The following is a 17,217-nucleotide window of genomic DNA, read 5'->3' as shown; positions in this document are numbered from 1 at the left end:
CGCACCCCCCCTCAGCCGGGACCCGGCGCCATGGAGGCGGTGCAGCAGCCGCCGCCGCTCTTCGCCTTTGGTGTCATTGCGGACATCCAGTACGCGGACGCGGAGGACGGCTACGACTTCAGCGGCTGCCGGCGGCGGTATTACCGGCAGAGCCTCCACCTGCTGCGGGACGCTGTGGAAGCGTGGGCGGCTGAGAGGCCGCCGCTCGCCTTCGTGCTGCAGCTGGGCGACAGCATCGATGGCCTCAACGCCCGCCGCGGCGGGGCCGAGGGTGCCTTAGCGCAGGTGCTGGCAGCGCTGGGGCGGCTGCAGGTGCCGGTGCATCACGCCTGGGGCAACCACGAGTTCTATAACTTCAGCCGGGCCCGCCTGGCCCACACCGGCCTCAACAGCCGGCCCGATGGCGCCATGGCCGGCCTGCCAGCCGGGGACTGCCAGGCCTATCACTTCAGCCCTGCCGTGCGGTTCCGCGTCGTCGTGCTGGATGCCTACGACCTGAGCATCCTTGGCAGGGAGCCGGACAGCCCCCGCTATCGGGAGTCCCTGCAGCTGCTGCGGGAGAAGAACTCCAACGACAACCTCAACAGCCCCGCAGGTACCCCCAGTTCCAGCCTTTGCCAGGGAGCGCGGGCAGCTGAGCCTCTGCTTCCCAGAGCGATAAAGCAGCTCCTGGGGCTGACATCTGGTTCCGAGGGGGCTGAGGCACGTGCCACGTTTCTGCCCACCTCCTCTGCCTCCCTGCTAATCGCTAATCCTGCTAATTAGTGGGTCTCTAGGCAGTACAGGAGATGCTTCCCCATCCCTGTCATGCTGTTCTGGTGCTTTTGGGATGGGTTTATGTTGTGCTGTGTACCCTGTGGTATCAGAGTAAAAGGCAGTTGATGCAGCTGCTATTGCAAAGCATCAAGTGATGCCCACCCTATCCCATACCTGGGGAGGGACCCAAGTGTGGAAACCCTGTGTGCGCAGTGTAACCAAAATCTAATTTTTTCTTGTTTGTCCAAGGAGGCTGGAGTTTTGATCCAAGAGATGAAAAGGGGGGGAAAAAAAAAAGGTTATAAGAGTAAACCATCTATTGTAAGCAGACTTACATAAGGCAAGCAAATAGGGAAGCCACAAGAGGTGTATGCGCCTATGCCTAACTTTCTCTTCTTCATTGCAGGACTAAAAGAACCTCGGTTTGTTGAGTTTAACGGAGGATTTAGCCAAGCCCAGCTGGATTGGTTCAATGAAATCCTCAAGTTCTCTGATGAAAACCAAGAAAAAGTTGTAGTTATGGGTAGGTAGATACGGGGAATATATGCAAAAAAGTTACGTAGCCAATGTATGTTAGCTGAGGAAAACATGTAGCTCCACTGAGGTACATGTGTAACCTGTGAAGCAGAAGAGCAACCATGCGTGACACTCGGGTGAGCTTTCTGCATACAGTTGGCTTGTTCCCAGCAAGGAAGGCACAGCTTAGTTAAGCTTAAAGTAATTCTCCTGCTTCTTTCCCTCTCAACTGCAGGTCACCTGCCCATTCATCCCGATGCTTCAGACAGAGTTTCCTTGGCCTGGAATTACGAAGACGCCCTTTCAGTCATACACTCCCATCAGAGCGTGGTCTGCTTTCTTGCAGGGCACCAGCACGACGGTGGCTATTGCTTAGACTCTCATGGAGTTCATCATCTGACTTTGGAGGGGGTTATTGAAACTCCACCAGAAAGCAATGCCTTTGGAACTGTTTATGTCTATGAAGATAAAATGGTACTAAAGGGAAGGGGTAGGATTTCAGACAGAGTTATGCATTTCTGAAGATAGTAAGCAAATACAAATTGCTTTTCTTCAGGAAGTACTCCAAGTAAAGCAGGGGATTCAGCTTATTATTTGCTTGTAGAAAGATGTGCGTGGCTGATCCTTATAGCTTTAACTCAAACATTTTTCTCCCAGATACAGAATTTTAGAAATTACATTTCTATAAGAAAACAGACCTAGTTTCTTCATGCAGAAGAGAGAAGGCCAGTAACCATGTTTGGAATCAATATACTTGAATGCAGAATGTTGACTTGAAACGCCCAATCCTGACTAGGTTGTTATTTATTGTGAAAAAATGCAAACTATATTATGAATATTGTCCAGAGAAGCCATTTTTTTTTTATATCAGTCAGAATTAAGGTATGCAGAATTGCACCTGCCCAGCTGCATTTCAGTATATTTTTTTTGATCACCATAGTCAATAATGTCTCATGTCTGGCAGAATTAGTCCATCATGGACTAATGCAGTCTTCTTGACATTGCTTTAAAAGACTAAAGTAATTTTCAAAAAAACCTAGGCCAAATGGAGACCATTTATGCTGCACTGGAGCACAGCACAGAGAGGCCCAAACTAAAAAAACCTGGAGGACAGCAAGGCTTCGTCATCGTGTAACGCTGCAGATGCACGCGCTGGGATGGATGGGTGTGTGGCTGTACGACCCCGCAGCAGCGCTGAGCGTGGCAGAGCTACAGCACGTTGCTGTGCTGCATCTGGGCCTGTCCTGGCTCCCATCCAGCCTCTGCGTCCAGAGCAGTCACCTCTGCTTCCTTCTCCGGGACCAGGAGTGCTGGGACATGCTGACTGTCGCTGGCTGCCTAGTGGGTTGTTCTGCTCTCCAGGGACAGAAACTCTGTGAGAGCAGAGCTGTGATCGTGACCGTATCTGCTGGTGGCAGTCTTAAGCACACATCTCACAGAAAATATACGGAAGCTTTCATTTAGAAAAATAGTATTTATTACTCTCTAAAACCAGTGATTTTCAGTTAATGGCAAAAAAATTTCTTCAGATATATTCTACCATATGATTTTAGTGTAGGAACAGAAATACTGACAGCTGAATTTTTCAGTTAGGCTTAATGGACCATCCAGGCAAATATCTGCAAGTTTTATGGTTGTAAATAGTCATTTATTGAAACAAATGCTTTACTTTTCTCGTATGTTACAGAATAGATTTCCCAAAGTTCAAGGGGGTTGGAGAGCGATCCACAGATGCCAGGATATCTTGAATATACCATTAGAACACACATTAGACCAACAGTGCTTTGAAAACATATGAAGGCGGCAGCTTCTGAACAGTTTCCATAGGAAAATTCTCCACTCAGATTTGACAGTGTTCCTCAATTTTTTTAACAAATCTCCAATGGCATTGCTGGAAGCCAGCGGGCGGTCTCGGGTCCTATCGCACTGACACTAACCTTTCATTAAGAACCAAAAGCAAAGGCAAGTAAGGTCAGAGTATTTATTGTACACTTTCTCCTACCCAATTAAATCACCGTTTTACAGTGTGTTGGCCACGATGCTCTCATCTCTTCGTTCACATAAATGTACAGCCACGAAACAAAGGGGAAGAGGGTGACCACAATTGCCGCAATCAAGCGAACTCCACCCAGTGGACTCCTGTAAAGAAGCAAATCCATCAGAGCTGCTTCAGACTGCTGTGAAACACTCGCAACCTGGCCGCAGTTGGAATGAGACTACATTCGCCAAAGACAGCAGAGAGTCTTTGGCCACTTCGAAGTAGCTCCTGTGGATGCAGCAGCAGAGTCCTTTACTGGAGAGGCACCTTGTGCCAGCAGAAGTGTTTTTTCTGCCACCTCAGGCTCCATAAACCAGGTGAAAAAGAAGAGAAGCACCCTGCTGGCCCCGAGCCCCTGTGACGTGTTCCCAGCACAAAGGTCCTGTTCTGCAGGTTGGGATTTCGCACGCTCCCAGCTGACAGGAGTTCAGCGAAGCTGCTGTGGCACAGTCCTGGGGAGGCTGGAGCCCAGAGCGCTCTGCCAGCCCTGCACCGCCCGTTCCGGTGGGTGCAGCCAACCCCAGTACAGAGACCCTCACCAGAAAGTTCTGTAAATTGGGAGCAACGGCCGAAAAGGCTTTGCAGTTCATGAGCAGTTTTGGCCAACACTCACAAGCCTGTTCTGCAGAAGGGGGGCAAAGGGAGAATGTCCCCTGCCCGTTATGGCAGGGGGAGCAGAAAAAAATGTTTCGTGTAGTTTTACTTTCCCCCTACAGACTTTTATCTGTGCAAGATCTACAGGCTGTAGCAACAGCTACTACTGCTTAGGTATCCGAGAAGGTTCGGACAGTGAGAAGAAGCAGAAAAACAAGCAGCCAAAATCAACTCTGTGTTTTCAAGAAGCTGGTCACTAATTGTGAACATATGACTGGATTAAAGAAAGAGGAAACAAAACTTACTTTGCTGAACTGCGACAAAGACTCATCCATACTGTAATAATCAGCAGACCAAATAACTCTCTAAAAAGCCAAACAAAAAACAGATCAGAAAATAATACAAGCAGATGTTTACTTTTAAAAAATATAAATTTTGCCTCCAGAACAGTAGTGTAAGTATGCACTGCCTCCTTTTGGAGAAGTTCAATATATTTTACTAGGACTACAATTATAAAGGTATTTACGTGGTATAACTTGGCCTCTCACCACATATCTACAAACGCACATGACCTGGCTATACAGCTGCAGAAATCCATGCTTCCACTGTTTGTTCTTCTGCTAAACTTACATTCCACAGCCCATTCCCCCCATTAACACAGAGCAAAGCAGCTTCCCAGTGCTCCAGACCGTGACGAGCCGCAGCAGCTGCCAGCGCTGCCCCTCCATACTGTGCAAGCGCTTACTTCAGGCAGCAACCGAATGAGAATCCTCCCCTGCAATTCAGAGACTCGCAGCCCGTGCTGCGATACCATGCATATGGTATCGCCTCCAGAGTTTTTAAACATTAATTCCCATTCCTACAGCTCCAGCAAGAGAACACAGAGCTGTTTCACTGTGCTTGTGCCCTGACCTTTGAAAGCCAGAACTGCCCCCAGTCAAATCCAACTGCTACGATCATCAGTCACGACCGTTCACTCGCCCTTTAACAGTTTTGTCCAACAAATTGCTGGTTTGGAGCACTATGGTCCCTCCTCCTTGGTCTGATTCCCTGGGGACCAGCAGCACCCACTGACACAGCCCAACAAATCCAGTTTAGAAAGGTGACCAGCCGGAGAGGGCCTGGCGAGCTGAATTCCTGCAGGGGAAAACAAAAGTCTCTGCTTACCTGCCTTCCTCTTCCTGCAAAATGTTTCCTTGAGCATAGGCAAACAAAGAGCAAGCCAAGGCAATGGTCCCAACAATACAACCAGCAGAATGAAGGTCACAGAGGCTCCTCCAAACACCATTATCTGAGGAAAAAAAATAGACCACCAGCAATTGCGATGTAGCATGAAATACAGCCTAGAAATCAAAAAGCAACTGAGTCGCTAAAAAAGATGCCTCCAGGAAATACAGAAATCTTGGGCAGGAAGGTGGAATTAGTGCCAGCATCTTTTAGACCAGTGAAAGCTGCTAAAATGTGCTGTTGAAAATAAACACTAGTGGGCTTGGGGCTTGCTGTGCCAGGAACGCAACTTCTTGGCAGCAGCACCTCAATGAAAAGTTTCCTGTTCTCTCCAGCAAACAAAACAGGCTCCAGCATTCAACAGGCATGGAAAAAAAAAATCACGAAGTGGATTACAACTGAAAGTTCTCTTAAGCAGGAGGAAAGGCCTTTCCAGAGCTCACAGCCATAACCAGACATTCAGCGTGATCCAGGGGACCACCAGGGCCCGGGGAGCAAGCCCAGTTCCCAGCCAGCCATCGGGCACCGAGCCACCACCACCCTGCGGGAGCGTCTTCCCTCACACTCCCCACGAGCCTCTGCCTGAGCTTTTCCTGTGACAAAGAGCAACACCGATGGCATCTCTGCCCGGGGACTGATGTTTTCAAACAGAGAAATACAGATGATGTGAAGTATCTCAGTGGGCCCACAGATGCTTGTGGTTTCCCATGTCTATTCCCAGGGGTTTGTTGGGGAGAGGTGAGCAAACAACACAGGCACTTCTTGCTGATCTCAGCAATGTCAGCATAAAAAAATGTAAAGTTCAAAACAGTTGTTTCTGAGCACTGGCCCCTCCAGGCAAGCAGGAAAGATGATGAGCTGCCAAAATTCAGGAGCTCAGCATGACCCAATGTTGTAATCGATTCCCCACGTGGCTGAACTTACTGCTGCTCAGCAGAGGCAGAATCTGGGTCTTCCACAGACCTGAACGGCAAATACCCCTTGGTGAATTTACAGAGATGTCCAGTTCTACAATAGTTGTGCTCTTTTAATCTTTATTTTCCACAGATCTCAGCACAAGTAACAAAAACCTAGTTGTAAATTGAACATGGAGATCCTCCTGACCAGCCAAACGCCATTAAGTTGAAGCTACACCCATCACACAAATAACCCCCCCCGAAATGTTCAAAACCACAGGCAACCAACCCTCACGGGCTCTGGCTTTCTGAATGCAGCCGCTCTGTATGTGTCAGGCAGCCAGAACGCTGAGAGGCTGCACCGGTGAGATGTGTGACAACCGCATGCACGGCAGGAGAATTTCTTATTTGGCCAAGTGTGGGTTTAGTTTATTCAGAGTAAGTATTCATCCAGAAAAGATACAGTCACTTTGTGTATATAAAATGTCATTATTTTGCAATTATCTCTACTGGATGAAGATATAAAAAATGAACTATTTTCTGGAGTCCTGGACCAAATCTGATCTGGCAGATTCTCTCAAGGTGTGATGTGGCATTAGCCCCCTTGGCACACGCACTTGGAAACTCAGGCACCACACCAAAGCCTTTACAGGTCCCCGTCGCTGCCTGCGCTGCAACACCTGATACTGAACAGGACCTTCAGCTCTTTCAAAGGACTGCGCAGAGCTCAGCTGCTCCTCTATGAGGTAGATAAGCAAAACTGCAGATTTACAACAAGGAAATGATGTGAATTACTGTGCTAATATCAACAGCAGAGCTGGGTTTGCAGCACGCTCCCAGGCCTGTGCTGCACTCGGGCTCTGGAGCCAGGGTGCAGAGGTCCATCCAGCAGATGGCTTCCACGCAGGGCTCCTCCCTTCACCTGCAGCACGGCCCACCACGAGCTCTAAACCAGGGACCAGCTTCTGTAGAAGCAGCTCCCACAGCTTTCCGCCCTCAAAAGGTAGCAGGACGTGTTTCCATGTGGCCTGATCTTAGTCTGTGATTCAATAAAAAAAAAATGTCTTGGAGGCAGAATTTAAGCAAAGACTTTCTTTTGGACACCAATGTCATACCTGTTATTGAGGGCTTAATGCTGACAAGCAGCGTCAGGGCAGCTGGCACCAAGTAGACAACCTGTTAATGAGACACAAATCTACTCTGTAGCCAAGCTTAGCAGGATAAGGAAGCAGCAGCCCCATCACTTGGACACTTCTCCCTTCACAGCAGTTTGTCAGACGTGCAGAACAGCTGCCGGCCCCGCTCCCTCTGGCACCGCCAGCACCCGTCTTAGAAACACAGAATGGCATGGATTGGAAGGGACCTTGAAGATCATCTCATTCCAAACCCCCTGCCCTGGGCAGGGACACCTCCCACCAGACCAGGTTGCTCAAAGCTCCATCCAACCTGGCCTTGAACCCCTCCAGGGATGGGGCAGCCACAGCTTCTCTGGGCAACCTGGGCCAGGCTCTCACCACCCTCACAGCAAAGAAGTTCTTCCCCAGATCTCAGCTCAATCTCCCCTCTTCCAGTTTGGAGCCATTACCCCTTGTCCTATTACTACATGCCCTTCAAAAAGTCTCTCCTCAGCTTTCCTGTAGGCCTCCTTCAGATACCAGAAAGCTGCAATGAGGTCTCCCCGGAGCCTTCTCTTCTCCAGGCTGAACCCCTACAACTCTCTCAGCCTGTCCTCACAGCAGAGGGGCTTCAGCCCTCAGAGCATTTTCACCATCACCACCCCAAACCCTGGGCCGTCAGCCGAGTGCCAGCCCTTGCTCCTCAGCTTCTGGGTTACTGAGTCGTCGCTGCCCAACCAGCCCCTGCAGAGCCCCTGAACTGCATCTTGATCCCCCAGGGAAAGCCCCTACGGGACACCCCCACATCCCCAAACCCTCCGCCCGTGCTGAGCAGCTCCCCTGGGAGCAGGAGCACCCTTTGCTGCCGCAGCCCAGCGGGGTCATCCCGCACGAGGGATGTTCCCCTGCACAAGGGATGTGCAGGGGACGGCCCCTGCCCACCCAGCAGCTCCTGCCACATACAGAGACGTTCCCCCTTGCCCCTCAGCTCCAAGCCCCACGCACAGTGGGCCAGCGCCACCGGGCTGTTCGGGTGCCCAAGAAAGGGCTGGCAAAGCGGAGAGGGAAGAGGGTTTGTCTCCAGATTTCTCCTCCACAGCGAGGAGACCCTGCCGAGCTGAGCGGTGGCAGAAGGCAGCCCAGCTGGTGGCCCAAGGCAAGCAGAGGTGGCAGCGGGGACAGGAGGCGGCCCGGTCGGGAGGGCTGGGGTGCGGGGCGATGGAGAGGAGCTTGGGGCGTTCTGCACAGGGAAGCGACGCTCTGCCGGGGGCAGGTGCCAATCTGGGGTAAAACACGGAAGGTCCTGGAAGCAGGGTGGGATTCTGGCCGTGGCTGCAGCACAGAGGGTTTTCCCAGCGCCTGCTCGCTCCTCGGCCGAAGGCAGGGAGTTTCCTCCGGCGGTCCCGGGTGGGACCAGGCGCCTGCGGACGGGCGCGGCGGAGCGGGGCCGGGGCCGGGGCCGGGGCCAGCAGGGACCCCCGGCAGGGGTGGTGAAGGGCCGCCCCCGGCGCCCGCCCGGCTCCGGCGGCCCCTACTCACTGTCCACAGCGCGGCGTCGGGGTCGTTCACCTGCAGCGGGGAAACGGGCACTGAGAGCCTGCGGCCGCCGCCCGCCCGGGGCCGCGCTCCGCAAGAGAGCACCGCGGCGGAGCGGAGCGGAGCGGGGCCGCCCCCAGCCCGGGCCGCCCCGCCCTGCCCTCACCTGCACGGCGGCCGCCAGCCCGAAGAAGGCGGCCATCAGCAGATTGCAGAGCCGCCACAGCCGCCCCGCCATGGCCGGCACCGCCGCCGCCGGGACGGGACGGGGCGGGGGCTCCGGGGCCGCGGGACAGGGCGCGGGGGCGGGGGCGGGGGCCGGGCCTCCCCATGTCCCGCCCGCCGGTGCCGGGTCCGGCCGCTCCTGCGAGGGGACGGGGGTCGGCGCAGAGGAGGGTGCCGCGGCGGTGCCAGGGATGGCGAGCCCGGGTTGGTCACAGCTACTCATATTTTAGAGAGATTTTTAGAGATTGAAAAATAGCTGTTTTCAAAATGGAGCCAAAATCCAGAGTTATGGAAAGTCATTGAGGGGCTGGAGCGGGTCCAGAGAAGGGCAACGGAGCTGGTGAGGGGTCTGGAGCACAAGTCTTGTGAGGAGCGGCTGAGGGAGCTGGGGGTGTTCAGCCTGGAGAAAAGGAGGCTGAGGGGAGACCTTCTCGCTCTCTACAACTCCCTGAAAGGAGGGTGTAGCCGGGGGGGGTCGGTCTCTTCTCCCAAGGAACAGGCCATGGGACAAGAGGAAACGGCCTCAAGTTGTACCAGGGGAGGTTTAGGATGGATATTGGGAAAAATTTCTTCCCTGAAAAGGTTGTCAAGCCTCGGACCAGCCTGCCCAGGGCAGTGGTGGGGTCACCATCCCTGGAGGTATTTAAAAGCCGGGCAGACATGGAGCTGAGGGCCATGGGTCAGTGGTAACTCGGCAGTGCCAGGTTCATGGTTGGATTTGATGATCTTAAAGGTCTCTTCCAACCAAGACAATTCTATGATTCTATGAAATTAAGTGGTGCTAGTTACAGTACATGTATTCCAGTAATTGCAGGAAAGCAAGAGTTGTTCTGTCTTTCACCAGTTGTATCACCGGTTGTATCACCGGTTGTATCACTGGTTGTATCACACAAGCCAGTCTGCACATAAACGGGCTGTCCATCAGTGAGATCCTCAGGCAAATAATTCCAAGTAGGTCCTGGGCTCCATGAAGAGAAGCGTGACCAGCACATTGCAGGGAGTTGGAATTCCCTCTTTGACCCTGTGCTGGTTTTCCTGCAACTTTCAGTCCTGCCCAGGGACCCCCTGAAGAAGGATGTGGAAAACCTGGATTGAGGTTCTGCAGATGGAGGCCAGGATGGTCAGGAGTCCAGAGAACATGGCCTCTGAGCAGAAGTGGGCAAAGAGGAAGCAAAATCCAGTAGTACCATGTAACTGCCTGTGTGGGGGCTACAGAGATGACAGAGCCATGTTTTCCTTGCTTGCATCAGGTGATATACCAAGGGCAGTGGCCACAAATGGTGGCTTGGAAGGTTTTGACCGGATGAACATCCTCATCAGGAGGGTTGTGCAGCCTGCAGTAGGTGACCCAGACAGGCTGTGTGATCTCCCTCCTTGGAGACTTCCAAGGCTTATTGAGGCAAAGCTCGTCTGATCTCATGTGACAGTCTTGCTTCAAGTGGGCTGTTGGATTTGAGACCTCCAGCCATGCCTTCATAGCAACATTTCCATCTTTCTGTGGTAACTCATGTACCTGAAAGAGAATTAGCTCTTTGTCTCAGTGAATACACGTGAACAAACTTGTGCCAGAGAACTGGCAAGTAGTTATGGAAAAGTATGAGCCCCTCTCGAGTTGCCCCACAGCCCCTGCCGTAGGAGCTCCCATCTGCAGCTCAGCCACAGCCTGCCTTGTGTTTGCCCTTGGAGCCTGTGATCCAGTCCTTGGCCCATGGGCTGACTTCCCAGCTTGCCCTCAGAGCCGTCTCATCACCATGGATCTCACCAGCCATCACTGGGCGATGTCTGGTGCTGGTCACCTCCACCGGGCCTTATCCTGACCCTGGCCCATAGGTTGGCTTCCCAGCTTGACCTCAGGCTTGCTTTTTCTCCATGAATTTGGCTGATGATCTGGGCTCTCTGCTGGATCTGGCTGCAGCTCCTCAGTCTGCACTGCTTGCCCCGTGCCAGAGCAGTGGGACGGGCATTGCCTATGCCCCTTTGGCCACGGTGTCTCTCCCAGCGCCCATCCCTTAGGCAGCAGCCGGCCCTCGCTGCTCCCTGACGTGCTCCTTGAGCAGTTCAGTAGGTGTGTGCAGGTGGCCGTGGGGTGGGAAGGTGGTATTGGGGCAGCAGGGAGGGCTGGGATGCAGAGCCCGGCTGCAGACTGGTTGAGGATGAGAGGCTGTGGAGCTCCACTGCCCATCACCACCTGGGGGTGGAACATGCCTGAGCATGGAGAGTCCCCGGGTAGGGGTTGGGAACAGCCTGGCTGGGAGGATCAGATGCTGGTGATGACATTGCTGGGCAGGGACTGACTGTTGCTGCTATTCTGAGGGATACCTCTGAGATCAGGCAGGACTGTGCAAGACTAGATATTCATTTTTCAGCATCAGGAAGGCAAAATAAGGATCTACTGCAAATCCTACAGTTTGTGTCAAAACTAACTATGGGCAGTGAGGTTTCCACTGAGTTTCTGGCCAGTCTGTCCTCACAGCCAAGAACCGTCCTCTTTGGTTGCAAAGGATGTTATGAGCCCACCGACATCCACCTACATGTGAGAGAGATCCGTGTTTGTTACAGCTCACTTTGGCACTAGGTATCAGAAAGGGTTTTTTCTTTACCGTAGAAATCAGTAAACTGTCTGAGAGCTGGCACGGCAGAAGAGAAGGAACCATTTCCAGAAAGGCCTCCTGTCACACGGCGAGAGCGAGCACCAGCCCCCAGGATCCCCAGGGAGCTTGTCGCAAGTGTCTCCTGTCTGCCAAGGGCCATGAACAGAGGTGGCACTGGGTGTCACAGCTATGCCAGGGCTGGGAAATCTGGAGATGTTGAAGACCCATGGGTGTGGGCAGGAAGAGTGAGTCAGGGGTAAGAGGAGACTTCTTTCTTTTCCTTGCCAAGAGATTGAGATTTAAATGGAAATTTTTGTAATGACTCAGTGGTCCAGGATTACTTTTGTATTTAAGAAGAGATTCGGTCTTTTTGTGTTGTCTGGAGAACAAAAAGGAGAACTCAGCAGAATAGTCCAGCTTCATCATTCGCTGATCATTTATGACTGAAAGTGATAATTAATGACGAACTGAAGGTGGGCCCTTTAGCAATGTTTTATCTACCACATCCGTCGACCAAACCTGAGTCTCAGTCGGGTCATTTCTCCCACTGATTTCAGTAACAGTGTAATGCAGTCCCCTCAGCCCCCCACAGAATTAAGTCTCGCTGAACTGTTGTGCAGAGGACGTGTGAATGTGTCCCCATTTGTGGAGAGGATTAATGCTCATCTCCTCTTAATTTCAACTGAGTCTTTCCTTGAGCGGGTTATGAGAGATGAAATTACTGCAGAGAAAGGCACAGAGAAGTAAGAGCCGTCTTTGTAAATGGCTGCCATTGTTACAGCTCCACTGAGTAGGCTTTATGCTTCATGACAATTGTCTTATTCTGTACATTAAACAACTGCTGGCAGCTGCAGGCAGAACAGCAGGCCACGTTCGCTGTAACTAACTCCCTCCCATTCCCATCCCGAAACCCAGGAAAATTAAACCACCCTCCAGGCGCCCTTAAGAGTACAGCTCCTATTCACAAGCCCTCCGGCAAGGGACTGCAAATGCTTAAAGGAAAGCTGGGGAACTACACTCCACAGTTTGTTGTCCTCTTACCAAACTCAGCTTGACGCATGGATTAGCAAGAGCAACAGTCCAAACATTCCTGCGGTTTCTCAGCAGGTCCCCGTGGAGCTGCGCTCCCTCGCTGGGGCACCATGGGCTACACCATGCTCCTGGTTCGGGTGTTTTAAGGAGGCAGGAGCTCACTGCAGAGCACTCAGCCACATTTGTCTTTGTGGTGTAACCTCCATCCCCAGATCTTCTGTCCCTTCCCCTCACCTCAGAAGGAGCAGAGCTCAAGTAATGAACCTAGTAATGTGCTCTAGTGATGAATTGCTTTCAGGCTTCGTTTCCAGGTCCAGGATAGGCTTTTGAATGTATTTTCTAAGGCAGGGGAGGTATCTCAGGCTGGAAAATGGAAGTGTCAAGGATTAAAAAGTAACAGTGGCGTTAAGAAGAGAGAAGAATGTGAGAGACTGTGTTTTTCATTAGAGTAATTTATACGATAGGAAAATAAAAGCATAGAAGCTTGTCAGTTACACCAGCTCTTCTTCGTGTGGGAAACGACATCCTGAATCACTCTCCGTTTTTTCCGACAGCATTAACTGTTCCTGTGAAAAGAAAACTCAGCTGCGATGAACTCTATGGCTCTTTCACTCGTCTGGTCAGAAGGTACTGCGCAAACCCACAGCCCTCCTGTGTCTGTGCTGGTCTGTGCCACATCGCGGATGCTGGGCCCAGCTCCGGAGGGGAGACGGCGGCTTCTGGAGAGCAGCTGGGAGAAACTGGTGGAGACTGGGAGAGAGGCAGAGAAACAGCTGGGCAGGCCCTGCGTGGGGTGGGACAGGACTTCTACCGAGGGGAAGGGGCTGGCAGAAAGCAGCTTCTCCCGGGCACGCGGGAGGGACGGCGTGGAGGGTTTGGCAGCTTTGTAAGTGAGCAAAGTCCAGAGGCACAGGAGCAGGAGAGGGCAAAAGGCCGGTTTGTCTCCCGTGAGGACAGGGTGGAAGGAGGGGATTGTTTTACCAACCATGGCATCTGGATCTGTCTCGTTCTCTGCTGCTCTAATTCCAAAGCAATCCGGCTGTAGTATATATTTTAGAAATAAAAAGAATTTTCAGTGTTTGGTGTTCTTACTGAAAATAAAAGGTCGAGGCTATTGACTTTAAAGCTTTACCAACTGTCACAAGCACTTCCCACTTCTCCGTGGACAGAGGAGACTCTCAGTCTGAAGAGTCTCCAGCAATACTGCTTTCTCCCGTAAGAGGGAGGCCAAGAACATTTAGTACCCTTGAGTATAATTAGAGCTACTTGAAAATTAGTTCCCCAATGTTAGGTAATACACTTTCACTCCTTATTCCTCTCCGGAGTCTGTTACTTTGCCCTCAGAAGCCCAAGTTTATCTTCAGTTCAGCAACTCCACCTGTAAAGGCCAGAGGCTTCAGAGGGGTCTGGAGCACAAGTCTTGTGAGGAGCGGCTGAGGGAGCTGGGGGTGTTCAGCCTGGAGAAAAGGAGGCTGAGGGGAGACCTTCTCGCTCTCTCCAACTCCCTGAAAGGAGGGTGTAGCCAGGGGGGGTCGGTCTCTTCTCCCAAGGAACAGGCGATGGGACAAGAGGAAATGGGTCAAATTGTACCAGGGGAGGTTTAGGATGGATATTGGGAAAAATTCTTCCATGAAAGGGTTGTCAAGCCTTGGAAGAGTCTGCCCAGGGCAGTGGTGGGGTCACCATCCCTGGAGGTATTTAAAAGCCGGGCAGACATGGAGCTGAGGGCCATGGGTCAGTGGTAACTCGGCAGTGCCAGGTTCATGGTTGGATTTGATGATCTTAAAGGTCTCTTCCAACAATAACGATTTTAAGATTCTAAATGAGAGTATCGCAGGGATGCACCCAGCAGCCAAGCTGTGATATTGGGAGAGCCACACTGCTTCCCAAGAGCCTGTACCAGAGATTTACTGAAACACTGCCAAAGTCACCCACCCCAGGGACCCACTCCATAATAACACTCTTCCCGGTGGACACTGATGATGCCGCCATGAATGGCCACGGATTGGTTTTGATCAGATCAAAGCTAGTTCAGAGGCTCCCGCTGGCAGGTGAAGGGCTCAGGGCTTTGCTGTGTGTCCTGGCCCCAGAACCCTGACTGCAATTCAGATGGGGACATTGGGAATAATGCAGGGTTACACAGCTGATAGAGCTAAAAGGGCTTTGGTTCTAGTTGCCTCCACGGGTGGGTCAGGAGCCATGAGCAGGGCAGGATGGAGCCCACCTCACTGAGAAGGGGAGGAGCCCCACGTTACCCAATTTACTGCCCTTGGGAGATACACGTCTAAAGTATTCAAGACTGACCTCCTTCTCCTCATTATTATAAATCTATATTAACAACCTTCTTCCTGCTTCATTAGTTTTATAGAGCTCACCCAAGTTGATCTTGTTTATGCTTTCTCAGCTGCTTTCTTTAATCCTAATTTAAAGTGCTTCTCAATTCCTAGAAAAGTTCTGGAACAACTCGTTAAACAAGGCAGTTTTTTGCACCCAGAGTACGAGAGGGGATGCACAAGAGCCACCGTGGACTCGTCAGGAGCAAATGCTGACAAACCAATCTGATGTCCTGGTGTGGCACAATTTTTTAGGCATAAAGTGAAAAGTAGCAGATGTCATATATGTTGACTTCAGGACGGTTTTTAACGCTGGCTGTCCTGACCCTGTCTTAAGCAGATACGACCACACGTGAGATAATTTTACCTCAAGTGCTAATTATCAGTGGTTGTCAAAATGGAAGGACATATTGAAACCATTTTTGCCCGAGTCCATTCTGATGCCAGATCTTTTTTAATTACTTCAGTTAACAACCTAGATGATTAACAGTCATGATTGCCTTACTAAACCTGCAAATTACTCCAGGCTGTGAAGGACAGCAAAGACAACAGAATTCAGCACTAGAGCAACAAATGGGCTGAAACCACTAAGGCAGAATTCAACAGGTACAACCTCAAGCATAACCTTTATGAACAGTGAGCCGCAAATAGACGTGAGGGAACAACCAGGGGGATGCAGTTTCTCACAAAAGAGTCCGAGGTGTAATGGAGAGCAAACCGAACACCGGCAACGGGAAAGGCACCACGCTAGAGCCTGTGAGCCAGCAGTGGAGCCCCCAAGCCCAGCTGGAGTGACATGCCTAGCTAGGGACACTGCACTTCAGAAACTACAGATCAACAGAAAAACAAGTCAGAGGGGGTCAGTGAGGAGGCCAGAAGGCACAGAAAACATGAAGAAAGGCTGAAAGAATGGAGTTGACGTAGTCTGTAGAAAAGAAAGCGGGAGTGAGGAGGGGAAGAGAAACACCACGCTCATCAAGTGTCTCAAGAGGTCATTCCAAAGAAGGCCACGGCCCCAGCGAGCAGCACAGGATATAAAGGATTTCAGCTCAGACAAAAAAGCTTAAGTTAGGCTTTCAGATAACGTCAGGACAGAAGTGTGCCAGAACAGATTGCTGGGGGATGGCACAATCCCCATCACTGGAGGTCTTTAAGAACAGGTTTCACAAACATCTGTCAGGACAGGTAGTGTTGATCCTCCCAGATTTGCAGGGGGGAGAAGGATAAACAGTATGATTTTACCTAATTGTAAGCAAACCACAGGCAGGTGGCACGAAGCGGAGGTCAGCTGTCAGCTCCTGCCAGTGTTTGCAGCCGGCGCTTGGTTTCTGCATCACAGCCTGCAAGATGCCAGCTTTGGACCTGTGCTCTCGGTTAAGGCTTGAGTGAGAGGGAAGAGAAAGGAAAGTTGTGGAACTAGGGGTGGGGAGAAGGTCTTTTGTGTCAGGACCTGGACTGCACCTCGCCCCCCCCCCCCCCCGAGTTTAACTCTCATCATTTAAGGCCAGTATTGCTGGTAAGAGCAAGCAGTTTAATAAACATCAGGTGACTTTGGAGCACTTTGAAAAAAAACTGGGAGAAGCATTCTTCACTCTTTCCCTTGAGAGCTATTTTTAGCCAAAGTTTTTACTTTGGTCTCCGCCTAAACTACATTAGAGCTGTGCCTGGCTGTGTCCTGGGGCCATGAGCCAGAGCCTGCCCTGGGACTTGACTTAACCTCAGACCTGCCTCGTTGCAGGAGACTTGTCTGGAGTCCAGGCTGAACCTGGTTCCTGCCATGGGACCTGCCCTGCTTGAGTCTGGGCCCTTGCTGCTGAAGCTGCTGCCCGTCCACTATGTGATGCTCCACTCCTTGCAGAGCAGCCGTCCTTGGTGCTCCCTGGTGTTCGGTAGGTGGAGATGTGTGGTTGGGATCCCGCTTTGTGCTAGGCAGCGAGGTGTCCCATATGGGAATACGGGAGAGAGGATAAGGGCACACCTTCACCAGGACGCGTGTGCTCATGCTGCTGTGTCTGGGGTCTGTGGCCTCTGTTACAGCCTCTGCCAGGCACTGGTGCTGATTGTAACCACCCGTGGTGCCCACGCAAACAACATTCAAGAAGGGCTGTTCTTGTGGGTGCAAATGCTTCCTGCTCCTCTCCAACCAAAGCCGTGGAGAGGACAGGTTTGAAAGACTCAGCAGTGTCCCCAGAGAGAGCAGTGGCCAGGGAGGGACAGTGCAGGGTAGCAGCCTAAGTTCAAACCTAGCAAATAGGTTACTGGGATTTTGGGCTGAGTGCTTGAGGAGGTGATGGTGTTCCCCAAGGCAAAGGAAAACTGCGTCCCTGGCAGGGCTGAACATGACTTTGCTGGACTAGC

At 51.7% G+C, this 17,217-nt stretch overlaps 2 protein-coding genes across 2 annotated transcripts; one reads left to right on the top strand and one right to left on the bottom strand.

Moving 5' to 3' along the window:
* Positions 1-30: 30 nt before the first annotated feature.
* ADPRM (ADP-ribose/CDP-alcohol diphosphatase, manganese dependent) lies at positions 31-2,733 on the top strand. The gene is made up of 3 exons (XM_074160069.1): positions 31-595; positions 1,163-1,279; positions 1,508-2,733. Exons 1-3 carry the CDS (start codon positions 31-33, stop codon positions 1,792-1,794), a joined length of 969 nt encoding a protein of 322 aa, XP_074016170.1. The 3' UTR covers positions 1,795-2,733.
* On the bottom strand, positions 2,730-8,942 carry TMEM220 (transmembrane protein 220). Its single transcript, XM_074160071.1, has 6 exons — positions 8,845-8,942; positions 8,682-8,711; positions 7,143-7,203; positions 5,072-5,195; positions 4,210-4,269; positions 2,730-3,411 (listed from the first exon to the last, which is right to left on the bottom strand). Exons 1-6 carry the CDS (start codon positions 8,914-8,916, stop codon positions 3,279-3,281), a joined length of 480 nt encoding a protein of 159 aa, XP_074016172.1. The 5' UTR covers positions 8,917-8,942; the 3' UTR covers positions 2,730-3,278.
* Positions 8,943-17,217: the final 8,275 nt, after the last annotated feature.

Source organism: Numenius arquata, chromosome 17 (genome assembly GCF_964106895.1).
Source record: "Numenius arquata chromosome 17, bNumArq3.hap1.1, whole genome shotgun sequence".
Taxonomy (NCBI): Eukaryota; Metazoa; Chordata; class Aves; order Charadriiformes; family Scolopacidae; genus Numenius; species Numenius arquata.
Note: the sequence above shows the minus strand (reverse complement) of the source record. Positions and strands in the feature narration are given on the sequence as shown.